This window comes from Pseudogymnoascus verrucosus (assembly GCF_001662655.1).
Source record: "Pseudogymnoascus verrucosus strain UAMH 10579 unplaced genomic scaffold scaffold_7, whole genome shotgun sequence".
In the NCBI taxonomy this organism is placed as follows: Eukaryota; Fungi; Ascomycota; class Leotiomycetes; order Thelebolales; family Thelebolaceae; genus Pseudogymnoascus; species Pseudogymnoascus verrucosus.
Genome location: NW_017263658.1, coordinates 544,771 through 560,540, shown reverse-complemented (window position 1 = coordinate 560,540; position 15,770 = coordinate 544,771). Strand labels below are relative to the sequence as shown.

Here is a 15,770-nt window from a genome sequence, read left to right as displayed (position 1 = left end):
ATCTGACAGTCAGAAGGCAAGACGGCCCAGGGTTGGTTATCACCATCCTGCGCTATCAGCACGCCATTGAGTACATTTCCAACCACAAAGATAGCCACGGAGCAACTCGGCGGAGTTTACGATTACTATTCAGCATGTTATTTTTGTAATAGGCGTAAATATCTATCTAAACGGACCCATCTACAGTACTTTTATTTTCGTTACGGACATAGACCGGTCTATCCGGGCAGGCGCTTGTACAGCACTTGTACCCATCCCATCACTTCTTCTCCCCCGATGGGCCCTTCGCCATAGCCATCACAGTCAATTCCCCCATCAACAGCGGGTGGAATGACTTAGTACGTCCCCTCTCTAGTAGGTCCCTCCCCGCCGCCATTAGCCCAGCCACCATCGGCTCCAGCAGCGGCTTCCCCTTGACACCCTCCATACTCCCGAAGCGCTCCGCCAGCATCCTGGATGCCACTACAACGCGCCCACAGATTGCAAACACCTTCGGCTTGCTCATCCACCCAAGCGGCCCATCGCGGTCCTCAATCGCAATTATAGCGAGCATAGACTTCACAGCCCACATCAACAGCTTGGCCGTCACGCGGTCCCACTGGCTGCCCTCAGCGCGAGCAAACACCTCGCACCACAGCCGCGCCTCGCGCAGCTCGTCTATATACAGGTTCTGCTCCTCCTCGGCGAAGAGCGCGTTGTCGGGGACCATGGCCTTCGCGAGCGCAAGGGCCGTGTCGGATAGCGTGGCGGGTTCTAGGCCATCGAAGGTACCGAGTTCGTTGCCGCTTGTGATGCGGCGGAGGGTTTCAGCGATGAACGGCTCGGAGTCGGAGTAGTTATCGTAGAGCCAGTGGGAGAAGGACTGTGCGGAGGCTTCGGGGACGACGGCGGGGCTGAGGGTTAGGGAGCTGAAGGTGGCAGCGCCGAGTTCGCGGACGTCGGGGTCGTCGTCGATGAGGGAGTCTAGGATGGCGACGTTGAGGGCTAGGAGGGGCGTGAGGTGCTTTCCCTTTGTGGCCGCCATGAATAGAGTATCGGCGTGGGTGTCGTAAAAGTTGTAAAACGCCGTAGCCCCAGCCATGCGGATATCGTAGTCCTAGACAGAGTTAGCGGAGGATAAAAAAGGAGCGGGAGAAGAGGAGAGCGTACGTGGCCGCTGTGGATGAAGCTGAGGACTTCTACGCCGAAAGCCAGGAGCCCAGCCCCTATACGTAGCTCAAGTTCAGAAGGTGGAAATGATTCATGGACGCCCAGCCGTTCAAATGCATGAACGCGGAAGCGGAGGACGTGACCTTTTGTTATGAGTCGCGCGTTTCTCAGCCCGGGTCCCATGAATATCGGAATTTCGACACCATTTCTGATGGCAAGGTGCATGTAGTCATCAGAGAGGAAACTGTCGTTGATGAGGAGACCTGCAAGCTCGTTGATTTGCTCATCCGAGAAGAAGAAGAAATCGTGCTGCCCGAGTAGAGCTGCAATGTTGGTTTGGGCAAGCCTCTTCACTTTCTCTGAGCGTTTGACAGATAATACGAAGGGTTGGAAGAAGCGGACCATGGCGACGATTTCATCCAGAGTTAAGCTGGAAAAGGTAAATATTTTGGGGGCCCTCTGCAGCAACTCAGCCGCAGCATCGTCAGTGACATTGTCCCAAGAAATACTCCCATCGGTTATGCGACATAGAGACTTCTCCATCCTTATTATGTAAAGCAAGTGAACGATTTGGGTGTTGTTTGCGAGACTATTACGCTCGTCCGCTGGGCGGTCGTTAAGCTCCTTCACTACAGCCATCCCCATCTCGTCCAATATAGCTTGGCCTTGATCGAACCACTCCATGCTAGAGAACGGGAAGGCGGGGTGCTCGCTCCCTGGCATATCTTTGAATATCCTCTGGTATATCGGGAACATGGCTTCCTCGTACGCAGCGATGAGGAATTTGTCAGTAGGATTGGCGCCATATGGTAGGATTCTTATGCTCATCGCTTTCAACAGGTCGATTAAATCATCTTTGGCAACGTTAGTATGAACTATGCTTTATGTGGCTGGATATTATCATACCTTTGGTCAGTGGCTTATCCAAATCCAATCGCTTCTCAATCAAGTATCTAATGAGCAAGAAGATACCATGAAGCCCATTCGTTGAAAATGACTTCGACTCCAGAAGTTCAATTATGGGAGCCTTCCAGTTGTCTTCCAACAAGAACGTACTGGCCGTTCTTGCTGCAAGATCTCGAAAGATCCATATGGGACAATTGAGGTGCTTGATGACGCTGTTGTAAAAGTCCTCTCTGAATTGAGCCCTATTTTTTTCCGGGGGTCCCACGCGCCTTGCAAACTCAAGCGCCGGGAAAACGAGGTTTGTCTGGGCTGGGATGCTAGAGTCTATTTTCAAGAGACGCAAGAGAACCTCTGGTAAACCCTTGTATCGGTCGTAGGAGATCCTGATGGATCGACCATCCCATCCGGCCTCAGTTGCAGCTTTGTTATCGCTTGTACCGAGCATGCAATCCAGTAGAGCTTTTACGAGAATGAGACCACAGTTTGAAATAGCCCAGCTATGAAGTTTATTAGTGTATTACAAGTTGATATAGGCATGGGGGACTTACATGTCCGACTTCAGGCTGTCTGTGGCAATGATAAAACAGTCCGTGACGTACATATCGGCCTGTTTACCCAAGGTTGCACTCTTGAAGACGTCCTTGATGGAATTCATGGCATGGACCTGGGGCAGCTGCTCCTCATCCTTCCCACTGATAATGACAGGTGTCCGGGCTATTTCTTGGAGCCTTACCATCACAGAATCAAGGGTAACTTCAGAAGAACCAGCAGACAATATTCCAGTGATGAGCCCTGGAAGACCGGCCGAGCGCCTTGTTGTCGAATGCTGTTCATTGATGCACTGGAATGCTCGCTATAATGGATTAGTATGTGATGTTACATAGTATGTTGCAAACTTACATCGCGCCAAAGGCGGAGGAGGTCTGGGCCTCCATTCTCAGCAAATAATTTGCTCTGAGTAACTTTGCAGCATAATGAAAAGGTTGTAGTCACAGTCGAAAATGCACCCCTGTGTCTTAGGCTGGCCAACTGTACGAAGGTCAAATTTCCAAGGTTTTGCAGCACCTGGGAGGTGAGAAACGGCTTCTTATCGGATGATTTGATGATGTTGGCCTTGCGCAGAATGGCCTGAATAAGTTCACTAGAAGATCCGAATTAGATATTTAACGGCGCATAAGCATCGCCTCTCTAACTTACCTTGATTCGTGGCACGCACGGAAGCTGTAGCTCAATATGCCTTTTACATCAGCTTCTTCGGATCCAATGGGCCCACTTGGGTCATGGCCTTCCGGCGAGTCGTGGCACAAAGTAATCCTCACAATATCCCAAATGTCAAGGCAAAATGTGGCCAACCTATCCTGGAATGCCGTAATTGTTCCTACTTTAAAGGCATTAGATTCAACTGCCACAAGGCCCTCATAAGGTGAGACTTTCATCAAATCCCACAATTGACTATTGAATATCAGTATATCAAGATCCTAAAAGAGGGTTTTGCTTCAGCGCATCGCGAGAGGACACTCGAAAGCATACAAAGGATATGAGTCAACATACGCTAAAGTTGTCAATTGGCCATGGAGTGGAACCCGATCTACTGCCAACTTCAAATCGGATCTGGCAATTTCGATATCATCTTCAAGTAAACTTAGTAGCGTATGGAAGAAGTTCAATCGGTGCTGATCGTGTTCGAGGATTTTGAAATGGAGGACGTTCATATGTGCAAGTCCATCAGCTGCATCTGCACGGCCAGTTTGAGATGAAGCCATCTTGGCCTCCGAAAGAAGGTCTTGCAGAAGCTGGGGGACAGGACCGTATGGGGTGTCAGAGAGAGGGCCAAAGCAGTCTCTTGGTGCAGAGTTTAGCACACTAACTGAGCAATTTCGGACTTCTTCAAAGGGGTCTACCACCAGATCTAACAACAATCGACAGACGCTGGGAGAGAAAACGTTGACTTGTTTTGGCCAAAATGTATCTGAGCCACGCGAAGTGTTGATTGTCGGTATACCTGGAGAAAGCTGCACTCCTGTTTTCAACAGAATCTCGAGGGATTTTAAAGAGGTGATGTGTCTTGGGTAAGATGCTGTTGGTACTAACTCTTGTGCGAGGAAGCTTAAGTACCAGGATAGGAAGTTTTCGTGTTCTTGGATGTGAGTTTGTATATCGCTTCCTTCTTTGTCGATTTGTTCTATGCTGTGAACAGTCTGCAACTCTTTAGGTGAATTTGGATCTGTCGCAACCTGTTTCCGTGTCACACTCAGGCTAGCCTCGCGGGTCAACAAAGCCAAAGCCCCTCTTAGGCGCTCAAGCATATGCTTAGTACTGGCAAACAGATCGTTGCGAAACTTGGCGTCAGTATCTGCATGGAGAACATACAAATACTGACGAATGATATCAAGACTTTCTTTTGGAAACGGTCTCGTCGATGAAAGCGACGACACAAGTACAGAAAAAGCTAAAGATCTGACTGTAGTATCTGTATGTATCAAGAGACCTCCGATGGCTTGGATAGGAAGTTCCACAAAATCTCGCTTCTTTGCCGATGCTTTCTGCGGTGGTATGAGGTCTTTGGAGAGTGAGAAATTATAACAAGAAAGTGATACCCAGAGATTGACATACCTGGATCATCCACAAGGCCGTACTTTTTTCCAACCTCTAATGCAGACAAGAAAAGAGTTGCTCCACTATCTACCTCACGATTTCCAACTGTATCAATAGCATTGTTTGCAGATATGTTTCTGAGAAATTGCAACGATCCCGGTTTGTCCAATTTGAACAGAGGTGGGAACAGATAGTTCTTCACATTTTCAAGAGATTCTGGATGCTTACTGAGACCTTGCTGTATCCATCTCTGCCAGTATATCGAATAATTTTCTGCGGCCTCAGAACCTTCGATAGGCGATGTTTTCAGTTCCCCAAAGAGACTCACGAGGAATTTGGCTGCCGCAGAACAGGTTTCAGGCGCGGACATCCACTCAAAGACTTCAGAAACTAATTTGTCCCATTGCGATTCTCGGGTAGGCTCTATGTCACCAGAAATGTGGCCATAGGCTTCGAATAAATCAGAGCTGTTGTACGTGCCTTTGATCACAAAGCATTCCAACACTTTGAAAGCTGGCTTGACAAGAGGCTGAGCAGATTCGTGGGAAATGATAGACAAAAGGCGCTCCAACGACTCCTTTTTGAAGCCATTAGAAACTTCCTTGTTGGGATTGAGAGATATCAAAGAACTTAAAAGCTCTAGAACTTGTCTCATGGATCTGTGCTGGTTCTTCTCATTCCACTCAACGTAGAAGTCAAACAACTGCCGGCACGTCTCATGTGAGTATGCAAGATCTCGAAGTTTTGGCGACTCTGACTTCCTGCATTGTTCTAGAAAATAGCATAGTCTCGTACAAGAGTTCCCGGACATATGCCGTGGCTGAGAGGCATCTTGGATCAGTACATTGAGATGATCTCTTGCAACACTGGTCACGGGTTAGTAAGGGGTATGCATAAAATGACGGGGAAATTACCTGTCTTCCTGGCCTGCAAGATTCTGCAACAGTTCTTGTATAGAGCGGGTGTCAACCGCCTTGTCTGAGCCCATTTCAGAAGACTTTGGTGCTTTTTTCAGTCCTTTGTGGGATTTTCATGTGGTTTTATATTGCTCGTTGGAAAATTAAATATCCATTTATGCTTCAGCTCCTTTTTAGCATACGAAAGAGCAGCAGCCGTTGAGTATCTGACTTCACAGCTCTAATGCAAAAGCCCGTTCAGAGGAATTTAATAAATTGAACGAAGTATAATATTATACCAACTTGTGCTGGTGTCCGGGGTTGTCGTGCTAAGAGAAAATCATGCCAAGACTTATGCACGGACCACCATGTTGTCGACGTCGGGTACCCAGATTTCTCCGTTAACCTTCATCGAATCCAAAAATTTTAACCGGCCATATTCATCCTCACATCACCCCTTCATCACCTCCGCAATGTCGATCTGGGATTCGCTGACCGGGCGCAAGTCCTCGTCGAAGTCGTCTTCGGGTGAAACTACGACCAGCACTCCCGAGCCCTCGACCTCTTTCCAGCCGGCTCCTTTCAACCCATCCGAAGGGGCGGATGTCAGTTCTTTCCTCGGCGGAGCCGCCTTCCCAGATCCATCTCAACTTCATCCTCTCGCTGGATTGAACCAGCAAACGCTAGATTACATATCTCTTGAGGACTCTCAACTCTCCGACCTCCCTGGCTCACAGTCAGCCTTGCCTTCCCGAGGCTGGTCCGACGATCTCTGCTACGGGACAGGAGTCACATATCTTTCGGCATTAACGCTTGGTGGTGCATGGGGTATGCAAGAAGGCCTACGAAGGTCATCTGGCCAGCCACCAAAACTCAGACTCAACTCGGTGTTGAACGCCGTTACAAGGAGAGGCCCGTTCTTGGGAAACTCCGCTGGTGTGATCGCGCTGGTATATAACGGAATCAACTCCTTCATTGGCCACCAAAGGGGGAAGCACGATGCGGCCAACAGTATTGCTGCGGGCGCATTGAGTGGTATGATCTTCAAGTCGACTAGGGGGCTGAGGCCGATGATGATTTCTGGGGGTGTTGTTGCTTCTGTGGCGGGCGGATGGGCTGTAAGTGTATACCTCCACTGATTGTTGAGCGCTACTAACATCGAATCGCACAGGTCGCACGAAAGGCGCTTTTTTAATACGACTGAACAATGGATCTTTTTGCAATCATCGCAACATATCCCCGCAAACGAACACTCACTCACCTATCCGCTCTCTCAAAGAGATGCCACTACTTGTACCAGCACGGCGCTGTTTCTCACTTGTTTGAACACTTTAGATTACTCATAAATGGGCGGGGATGTATGAATGTTGGATGATCACCGCTCTACCGGCAGAAGACGGATGTAAATATAGAAATTGTTGGCGCTATGGGGTGGGTGGTGCAGCGTCACCTGAATTGTACGATTGGCAAAATTAAATAATATTCAAACCGCGCTTCCCAATAATGGTTGTTATCTGCAGTTTCAGAACCTCTACTTCCTAGAATCTTCTGATCCCACTTCCTCTTCCTACTCACTGAATTTAAGGTTTGCCACCATGCATGAAACTTCATCAGGAAAGGAACAGGTCACGGTTTGGGAGGTAACGACATCTTGATATCCGTCGCATATTTAAGATCTGCTGCTAACTGAACATGAAGAATCAAAGATATGAAGCACCTATTTCACACTCTAACGCGATGCAAAGCCTTCCGCTCCACCTTCGACCGACGCCCCATCATGAGGAGGCTGAGGGGGGTGCCACACAGAGGCAAAACGCGAAGGGAGAGTACCAGAAGCTTGGATTCCAAACCTCACACGGTCTAGAATGGTTCACCCTGTCACCCGAAACTCTCGTTCGGTGCCTCATCGATTCAGAGCTTTATATGCTAAGATCGGCCCCTACTGACAACATCGACTATGAAGCTGTTCTTGGCACTAACACATTCATCATTGATTTGGAAGAACAAACCCCAGTTGACTTTGACAGCAAAAGTCTACTGGAGGCAGTCGACACAGCAGTGGAGGAAGGCGTAAGGCAGCGTTCGATGATAAGACGTGTTATTAAAGACATGCTCGAACAACGACACGGAGTGTCAAACTTTGTTTTAGAAAAAGCCGAAGCTCTCCTTGACAATCAGATTCGCGAACTGAGGGTTAAAGTCCCTGAAAAATGGAATCCGAAGTCCCTTGCAATTAAGGTAAGGCTTGCGCTATCCAACGATGCCCCATTGACTGAAATACAGGCATGTGTTGTTGCAAAATATATGCTCCTTTCACAGCTCAAGCAAAAGCCAAGAATAGAAGGCGAAGAATTCCATCTTGCTCTTCAAAGAATTTCTGGAGCGAACTGTGATAACATTCTGACGACGGATCTGTTCCTGCCCTACGATGTGCCGTTCTACAATCTACTTGCCACGCTCAGAGAAGAGACCATGATTCCACAAAAGCCGACTCCTACAAGTGACGAAGTCCTTAGCCGCGCTCTTGATGGTGGGCCCTGGATGTACAGGCTGGTCCGGCCATCAGAGGCTCTGGGGGAATGGCTCAGTTTGAGCGATGAGGTCGAGTACCAGACGGTTTTACAAAGCCTAAGAAAAGGAGAAGGAGACCTGGTTCTGATGCATGTAAGTCTTCACAATGGTGACGAACGACAAGGGTCATTACTAAACAGCGCCTAGAAAGTTGAAGTTGACATGGTTGCTCGATACCAGGAGGAACAGGACAAAACCCACAGAGAATGGGACGAAGGGGAAAGTGATGACCTGCTTATAGACCAGTCTGGGGATGTTGTGGTCTTTGACCGTGGCAGAGCTTTAGACTTCCTCCACGTTTTGTCAACAGAGCCATAAGACCCTTTCAGAGTTCTCAGCCATGAGAGAGAAGCCTTGAGGGCGAGTGTCTCCGAGGAATAAGAATTCCTGATCAGCTTGCGTCTTTATGAATCAATATTAGGATTATGAGTTACTCATACCAACCACAATAAAATGAATCAATTATTGGTTGTGTTGAAAGCATTTGTTGCTCATTATGTTGAAATGGATTTGGTGTTGGGGTTCGGTTTTAGCTCAAGGCATTCGCCCTCTTACTTCATGATAAATCACTCTTGGTGACGCCCTACATTTACTAAATCGTAAGCGGCAACTCCCGCCACCACAAAGACAGGCACTGAATTAACGCAAGACGACGACAAATTCGATAATTCTTATGGAAATGCACACTGTCGGATCTAACAAACAGCACACTCACCCGAATGTCTTGCAACAAGCTTAAACCTCACTTTCTTATCCTCTGAAAGGACGGATTCTCGTTAAAACCGCCACTTTGCACCCACTACAAACGAAGAGCTGCCAACGCAGCTCACCTTCAAAACGTCTTCCACAAAGAAACGAAAGATCGATAAGGACGAGCTCGTGCATTCTAATCACACATCGGAGATTCCTTTTGCATCGATCGAGGACCAGGAAATTTCTCGGCGCTCACAAACCCCACCACGATCCGACCTATCCAACCAGAGCGACAGCCAACGGGGCCTCCCTCGCCACATACCACCGCACATTCATAACGAAGCCTCGTTCTCAGCTCAGGATAATATCCCTTCCGCAGCAAGCTCCCCGAGCGCTGCGTACTCTGGGTTGTCAATCGAGGGTGAACGAGGCGGGGAAACCGGAGTTGGAGGTGGACCCCAAAACTCTGGAAGTCAAGGAAATCGAAGCCAGTCGCCGAATAAGTCGTTTATACAAAGGGCTATGATGGGAGGCGCTGCAGATATTCCACTCCGGTCGTCGTCGCCGCTCAAGCGACCGGCTTCAGAGCTGGAGCAAGAGAACCCCGCGAAAGATAAGGAGGATGTCGATATGGAGGGTATAGAAATCTCGAAAGAGGTCCCAGATAGCTCGAATCAAGGCCCCGACGCGAATGGAAACGGAGAAACTCAAATATCACAACTTCAAGAGCCTGCAAGCCAAGATACAGATACATGTCTGCCCGAGGCTGATGGTGAGATGTCGGAAGGTGGGCTTGTGACGCACCCGGTTCGAATAACACAATTACTAACTACATCATAGATGTTCCTCCCATCGATGAGCAGATAAGACGGGTCAAAGAATTACACGAGGCTTTTGAAAGCCAACCTCTCACCCCCGGCACAAAAACTTATATTATATCAAACACTTGGTTGGACAACGTCCAAGCTCACGCATCCGGCGCTAAACTGTCAAATGCGGAGCCAGTCGGCCCTGTCGACAACGCAGATATTGTCTACGAGATTCTAACGGATCAGAATCAGCAGCCATTTGCCAGGTTAAAGCACGAAGTTGTAGGCGGCTCGGTCGCCTACTTCCCCGAAGCGGCATGGAATTTGGTGGTACAGTGGCATGGCCTGAAGGCTGGCCAGGTGCCTATCATAAGGCAAGCCGTGGATACTAGCATGGATCCTGAAGTGCCGAACGTGCAATTTGAACTTCATCCTGTCGTGTTCAAGATCCATAGGCTTTGGGCAGTTAGCAGCCCGTTGCCTATTTCACAGATTTTGAAGGCGAAGAATCCACCCGCGCCCATTTTCATTATGAGCCGCAACGACAGATTCCAGGACTTTCTTAAGAGCATTAAGAAATCCGCCAACATCGAAACCCAGCAGACGGTGCGAGTTTGGACCGTACCCATCTTCTCTGACGAAAAGACAGCGGCGGCTGCACCTGCCGGCGGTGCATCACCCCCTCTATCAAGAGCCGGCACACCGGCTCCAGACGCCAAGTCTGCAGAAGATTGGACAAAACTACTTGTGGAGGCCGCGACATTTAATGGCCTGACACGAGGTGCACAGCGAGAGATAGTGGACACCAAAGACTACACAAACGACCCGAAATATAATGGCCGTTCGACGATTGCCATGACTGGGTTGGGCAAGGACCAAGCCCTTGTTCTAGATGAGCTTATCGAGGGTAATACGTACTTAGCCACTTATGCCCAAAAGGTTGCCAAGCAGGGAACTAAAGGCATTGCCACCGGTTCAGCAAATACGAATCGGGCTACAGCAGTATCAAGACCTGACAGTGGACGAAGCAGCCCCGCTCCCTCGGTGCCAATGACGCGTGGGCGCGTGCAGAAATCTTCTGGCAAGACAGTGGGCACAGTTGGGCTGGCCAACCTCGGGAACACCTGCTACATGAACTCCGCCCTCCAGTGCATCCGTAGTGTCGAGGAATTGACCAAATACTTTTTGGCAGATGAAGCCGAAAAGGAGCTCAATACTGAAAACCCGCTTGGCAAAGGCGGCAATGTGGCTCTTGTATACAACGCACTTTTAAGAGAGCTCTACAAAGAGCCCCCACCTTCGTCAATTACTCCCCGGCAATTCAAAAACACGTTCGGGAGGTACTTTGGCTCGTTCTCTGGATATGGCCAGCAGGATTCACAGGAGTTTCTGGGCATTCTTCTGGATGCTTTGCAGGAAGACTTGAACCGTGTCAAGAAGAAGCCGTACATAGAGAAGCCAGATTCAACAGATGAAATGGTCGACAATCCAGCTGCGCTGAAGAAAATGGCTAAAGAAGTTTGGGATATCACGAAGAGGCGCGACGACTCTGTTATTGGAGACCTTTTCACGGGGATGTACAAATCCACACTCGTTTGTCCAGACTGCGCCAAAGTAAGCATAACGTTTGACCCGTTCAGCACTGTTACTATGCAGTTGCCCATTGAGAGTACTTGGGGCCATGAGGTGTTCTTTTTCCCTTTGAACGATAAGCCAGTCAGGGTTGCAGTGGACATGGACAAACAGGGCAGCATAAAAGGGCTGAAGACGTTCGTCAGCAGCAGAGTTGATGTTCCCGTCGAACGGCTTTTCATCGCAGAGGAATTCAACAATCAAATATACAGGATTCTTGAGGACACAAAGTCAGTATCGGAGGACATCCAAGCCAACGACCGCATCATGGTTTTCGAGCTTGAGGCAGTACCAACAAATTGGCCGCCTGTGCGAAAGCCCAAACAAAAGACTAGGTCAATGCTTAACGTAAGCTACTCGTATCAAGACGATGACGAGGGAGATATTCCGAGCTGGGATTCGCCTAGAGCAGAACGAATGATCGTGCCGGTTATTTCGCGGCGACAAAATCCCAACCCAACCCGATTTGGCAAACCGCTTATGCATGCCTATGCGCCGTTTTTTATAACGTTGACTCCAGAAGAGGTTCGTAGTTCACTTCATCATTTGAAATCATCTAACAGTCTTTAGGCTCGCAGTGAGGACATCATTCAACGGAAGATTCTTGAACGAGTTGCCAATCTTACCACTTATAACATGAGCGGTTATGAAACTGATGACGACCAAAGCGCAGAACAAGACATCGTTATAACTACTGCCTCGGATACGTCATCTGGAGACGGTAAAGTTGTGGCTACTTCGATCGATGGCGAGGATGATGTAGTCGACGTCACTGTAACAGAGCAAAACAATAGACCGGCAGAAGTAGATGGTCAGAAAGATTCCAATCCAAGAAAGCGAAAATTCCAATCAAGGCGGCCAAAGTGGATTGATCCCGAGCAGTTCCTCCCTTCCGAATACAACAATCTTTTCGAGTTAAGCTATTTCTCGAGCAAAAAAGAAGTTGTTCCCACGGGATGGGGTGTGGTGGACGAGGAGAAGTTATATCCACGGCTCTCCAGTCGGATTCCTGTTGTCCAGGACGCTGTTGAAGTCGATGATGAGGCATCTGACGGGTTTGCTTCCAATAACCCCCAACGATCTGATGGCGAAAGTAGTGAAGACGATATTGGCGACATCCCACAATTGGCACCGACACGAATGAACGAGGAATCAAGTGACGATGATGATTTGGCGCCGAATACAAGGGTATGTTTTTGACACTTAACTTGGAGACTGCCTTCCTCGACTCCTATAACCAGTGCACCCAATTCTTTGACCAATGGAGAGAGGCTAATGAATCTAGGTTTTGCCTGTTCGCCCAATCGCCCAACACGCCGTGTATAAAGTAGGTCAAATGAAAGCCTTCAGACGTGGCATCAGGACTTACTCAAGAAAGGGTAACAAGCGTACACCGCAGAGGGCACGCATGTCCAGCGAGGAAGTCGAGGAAGACGCCAATCCGGGACCTCTCGTTCGACTTGGGGAAGGCATCGTTGTCGACTGGTATCAAGACCCTTTCGCAACATTATTTGAAGGTGACCAAGAAGATACGATGCGTGGCCGGGAGTGCTGGTCCAGTGTCGGTCTGCTGGAAGACCCAGTCCTTGAGGCCAAGCGCAAGTCTCGCCTACGCCGCCGCTCAAAGGGGTTGTCCCTTGATGAGTGCCTGGATGAGTTTGGAAAAGAGGAGATCTTGTCCGAGATGGACACATGGTACTGTCCGAGGTGTAAGGAGCATAGGCGAGCCAGCAAGAAACTCGAGTTGTGGAGGACGCCGGATATCATGGTATTCCACCTGAAGCGTTTCAGCTCCACTGCTATGCGCCGAGACAAGCTGGATATCCAAGTCACTTTCCCCATTGATGGCCTGGATATGAGCACAAGAGTTCTTGAGAGCGAAGATGGCAAGAAAGATATTTATGATCTATTTGCTGTTGACAACCATTACGGTAGTCTTGGTGGTGGACATTACACCGCGTATGCCAAGTCTTTCGTCGACGGCGCGTGGTATGATTATAATGGTAGGAATCCCAGCTAACTAACTCCTGCTCCTGCTAACATACATACCAGACTCCGCCGTCAGCAAGCTGAAAGACCCTTCGCACGTGATTTCAAGCGCAGCATACCTCCTTTTCTACCGCCGTCGCTCAGACCGGCCCCTCGGCGGCCCGCGCTTCGAAGAGATCCTCGCGCGCTTCGACAACCCCCCTGCCACCTCCGAAGATGAGTCCAGCGGCTCGGGGGAAGGCCAGCGTCTCGGCGCGGACTCCTCCCTTCGTGGGTCGCCGAGCGCTTTGACCGGAGTAGAAGCAACTCGCCAGGCAGGGCATGGTTCGGTCACTGGAACCACAGCGGGCACAACAGTAGCGACGAGAAGCGTGACTAATACTAGCATCGTCCCGCCGTCAGCTATTGATAGCCCTCCTGATTATAAGGACGCGCTCGAGGATGACGGCGCGCCGCTCCTTGAGAGAGACGCTATCATGAACGACGGCATCGAGATGCGCGATGCGTCGGGCGACGAGGCTATCGACCTTGGATCAGCATACGATGGGGACTTCCCTGGCGCGCGCGTAGGCGGTATGGAGCCGAACTGGAACTTCTCCGCCCTCGCCCAGCCCTACTCGCACAACAATTACCCCGCGAGCGCGACATCCGTCGAGCTTGGGTCAGTGGGAGCTCGTAGCGACGATGTGCAGCATGATAGCTCTGCGTCGGAGGGGTCGATGGCGGGCCGCCTAGCGGACTTTGATGCGGCGGACGTCGATGAGGATTATGTTGACCAGGACCCTGTGCCGGATCTCGATGAGGACCAGGTCGATCTGCTCAGTTTACATGGGGAGCTTGGAGATATGCAGGCGAGGAGGAGGTATGAGGAGGTTGTGCCTGAGGTGCCGGGGAGTGAGGGCGAGGCGGCGGAGATACACGTTCACGAGGGGGAGGGCGTCAATTGAGCATGTATAGGTTTGCAAGGAGTGAGCTTGAGAGGTACCCGCCGCGTCGGCATGTCGTCGACATTCGTTTACGACATCCCGAGAGACCCTCATCTATGTTGGGTAGTTGAGAAGGAGGGTCATCTTGGAAGGCGGGATGGGCGGGTACGACGGGGGTAGATACTGGACACGAAATCAAAGAGAGCACGCGTATATGAGGGACGAGGCTCTTCTAGAACGGGGAAAAAGAGGGCGCCGGGAGAGTTGCATACGTGGAGTTCTGCGAAAACCGCAACTCTTTCCCACCATACAGTTGCAACTGCCCATAATGAAATAGAGCAAATGAAAAAAACACCGACGTCTGCCTTACATACCTCCAACTCCGTTATTTTTCCTCTTGGAAATCGCTTCCCATGACACCCTTGTCGGCCGTGTGTGCCCACATTTGATCCTTTCCCCACACCCCTGTACCATAAACCCTAACGCCCGCACCCCATCTGTAATATAATTCCCCACGCCCGACCGCTGGATAACTCACTACCCTTTGTAGCTCAGTTGGATTAGAGCATCGGACTGTAATTGCAAAAACACACACCTCATCCGGGGGCCCCCGGTTCGATTCCGGGCGAAGGGACTTAAACTCTTCGGAGAGATGAACTCTCTCCATTGTGGACCTCATATTTTTTTTTGTTTTTGGCGGGGTAAAAAGAAGTCGAGTGTTTTTTTTAGTGGGGGAGAACCGAGGAACAGAGGCAGGACTACTGGGCAGTAAGATACCCGTGAGGCGCAACTGAGGGGTGAGAGAACGGAAGGCCAGCAAGTCTGTTGTAATCGACAGCGCTGTCCCTAAATACCAAATATGACTATGCTTGTCTCTAGCTTATAGGTTGAAGCTATAGACTACTATAGAATCTCAGTCGGCAGTTTCAGCAGCTCCTAAATGACGGACGAATCACAAAGGAGCCGTCAAGAATGGTACAATGGGCTGGGACTGTCTTGGTCCGGAGATTGATTACTATCCTATTTCAGGAAGCAATTGATGAAGGATCCCGAAACTAGGATAAGACTATCATGAAGGTATTATCCTTATTATTGATAGAGCAAGAAGGCAACTGACAGTAAGAAAGCAACCGACAGCAAGAGAGCAGCCGGTAGCAAGAGAGCAACCGACAGCAAGAGCAGCCACCAACGCTACTGCCTCCATCTGTAACTGGCGATGGCACCGGCCAACGGCTTAAAGTTCCGTTGAGTGGTTCCACCACATCTCTAACTGAACCACGATTGAACCCTCATCTCTAAATGTAAAGAAATGGGAAGGATGATCCTTGTCCCACTTGTCAAACTTCAGTGCTCGGCTGCGTTGATAATTGGAGTCCATAGCCCCCTATAATTTGTGAGCCCCCCTTCTTTCTATCTTAAATCCTTAGGGGAAGTTTATGTAAGGTGGACGGAGTATGAGGGATATAATGGCTTTTGAGGATTCTGACGGCCGGGGTGTCAGTTGCTTCTCACTTTTTATATAGGCTTAATGATGAAATCAAATAAGTTTGTATATTATCGTTTTGGTATATAGCTTCTACAATTATCTCAGCAAGTTCCCTCCT

General features: G+C 49.5%; 3 protein-coding genes across 3 annotated transcripts; 2 read left to right on the top strand and 1 right to left on the bottom strand.

Moving 5' to 3' along the window:
• Positions 1–136: 136 nt before the first annotated feature.
• VE01_02957 (uncharacterized protein) lies at positions 137–5,838 on the bottom strand. Its single transcript, XM_018272458.2, has 9 exons — positions 5,565–5,838; positions 4,669–5,516; positions 3,607–4,615; positions 3,253–3,507; positions 2,956–3,196; positions 2,604–2,908; positions 2,056–2,552; positions 1,150–2,003; positions 137–1,096 (listed from the first exon to the last, which is right to left on the bottom strand). Exons 1-9 carry the CDS (start codon positions 5,636–5,638, stop codon positions 260–262), a joined length of 4,920 nt encoding a protein of 1,639 aa, XP_018133264.1. The 5' UTR covers positions 5,639–5,838; the 3' UTR covers positions 137–259.
• Positions 5,839–5,983: 145 nt separating this feature from the next.
• Positions 5,984–7,039, top strand: TIM23 (Mitochondrial import inner membrane translocase subunit tim23). The gene is made up of 2 exons (XM_018272457.2): positions 5,984–6,664; positions 6,718–7,039. The coding sequence occupies exons 1-2, from the start codon at positions 6,020–6,022 to the stop codon at positions 6,739–6,741; spliced, it is 669 nt and encodes a 222-aa protein (XP_018133265.1). The 5' UTR covers positions 5,984–6,019; the 3' UTR covers positions 6,742–7,039.
• A 1,688-nt stretch (positions 7,040–8,727) lies between these two features.
• On the top strand, positions 8,728–15,767 carry UBP12 (CSN-associated deubiquitinating enzyme Ubp12). The gene is made up of 6 exons (XM_018272456.2): positions 8,728–9,597; positions 9,651–11,776; positions 11,822–12,439; positions 12,537–13,254; positions 13,304–15,243; positions 15,294–15,767. The coding sequence occupies exons 1-5, from the start codon at positions 9,333–9,335 to the stop codon at positions 14,185–14,187; spliced, it is 4,611 nt and encodes a 1,536-aa protein (XP_018133263.2). The 5' UTR covers positions 8,728–9,332; the 3' UTR covers positions 14,188–15,243; positions 15,294–15,767.
• The last annotated feature ends 3 nt before the right edge of the window (positions 15,768–15,770 follow it).

Coding starts and splice junctions, on each gene's coding strand:
- VE01_02957 (XM_018272458.2), bottom strand. CDS start 5,638: ATGGGCTCAGACAAGGCGGTTGACACCCGCTCTATACAAGAACTGTTG. Junction 2,004..2,055: donor GGATAAGCCACTGACCAAAG/GTATGATAATAT, acceptor ACGTTGCCAAAG/ATGATTTAATCGACCTGTTG. Junction 1,097..1,149: donor GCTTCATCCACAGCGGCCAC/GTACGCTCTCCT, acceptor AACTCTGTCTAG/GACTACGATATCCGCATGGC.
- UBP12 (XM_018272456.2), top strand. CDS start 9,333: ATGATGGGAGGCGCTGCAGATATTCCACTCCGGTCGTCGTCGCCGCTC. Junction 11,777..11,821: donor TAACGTTGACTCCAGAAGAG/GTTCGTAGTTCA, acceptor AACAGTCTTTAG/GCTCGCAGTGAGGACATCAT. Junction 13,255..13,303: donor CGCGTGGTATGATTATAATG/GTAGGAATCCCA, acceptor CATACATACCAG/ACTCCGCCGTCAGCAAGCTG.
- TIM23 (XM_018272457.2), top strand. CDS start 6,020: ATGTCGATCTGGGATTCGCTGACCGGGCGCAAGTCCTCGTCGAAGTCG. Junction 6,665..6,717: donor CTGTGGCGGGCGGATGGGCT/GTAAGTGTATAC, acceptor CGAATCGCACAG/GTCGCACGAAAGGCGCTTTT.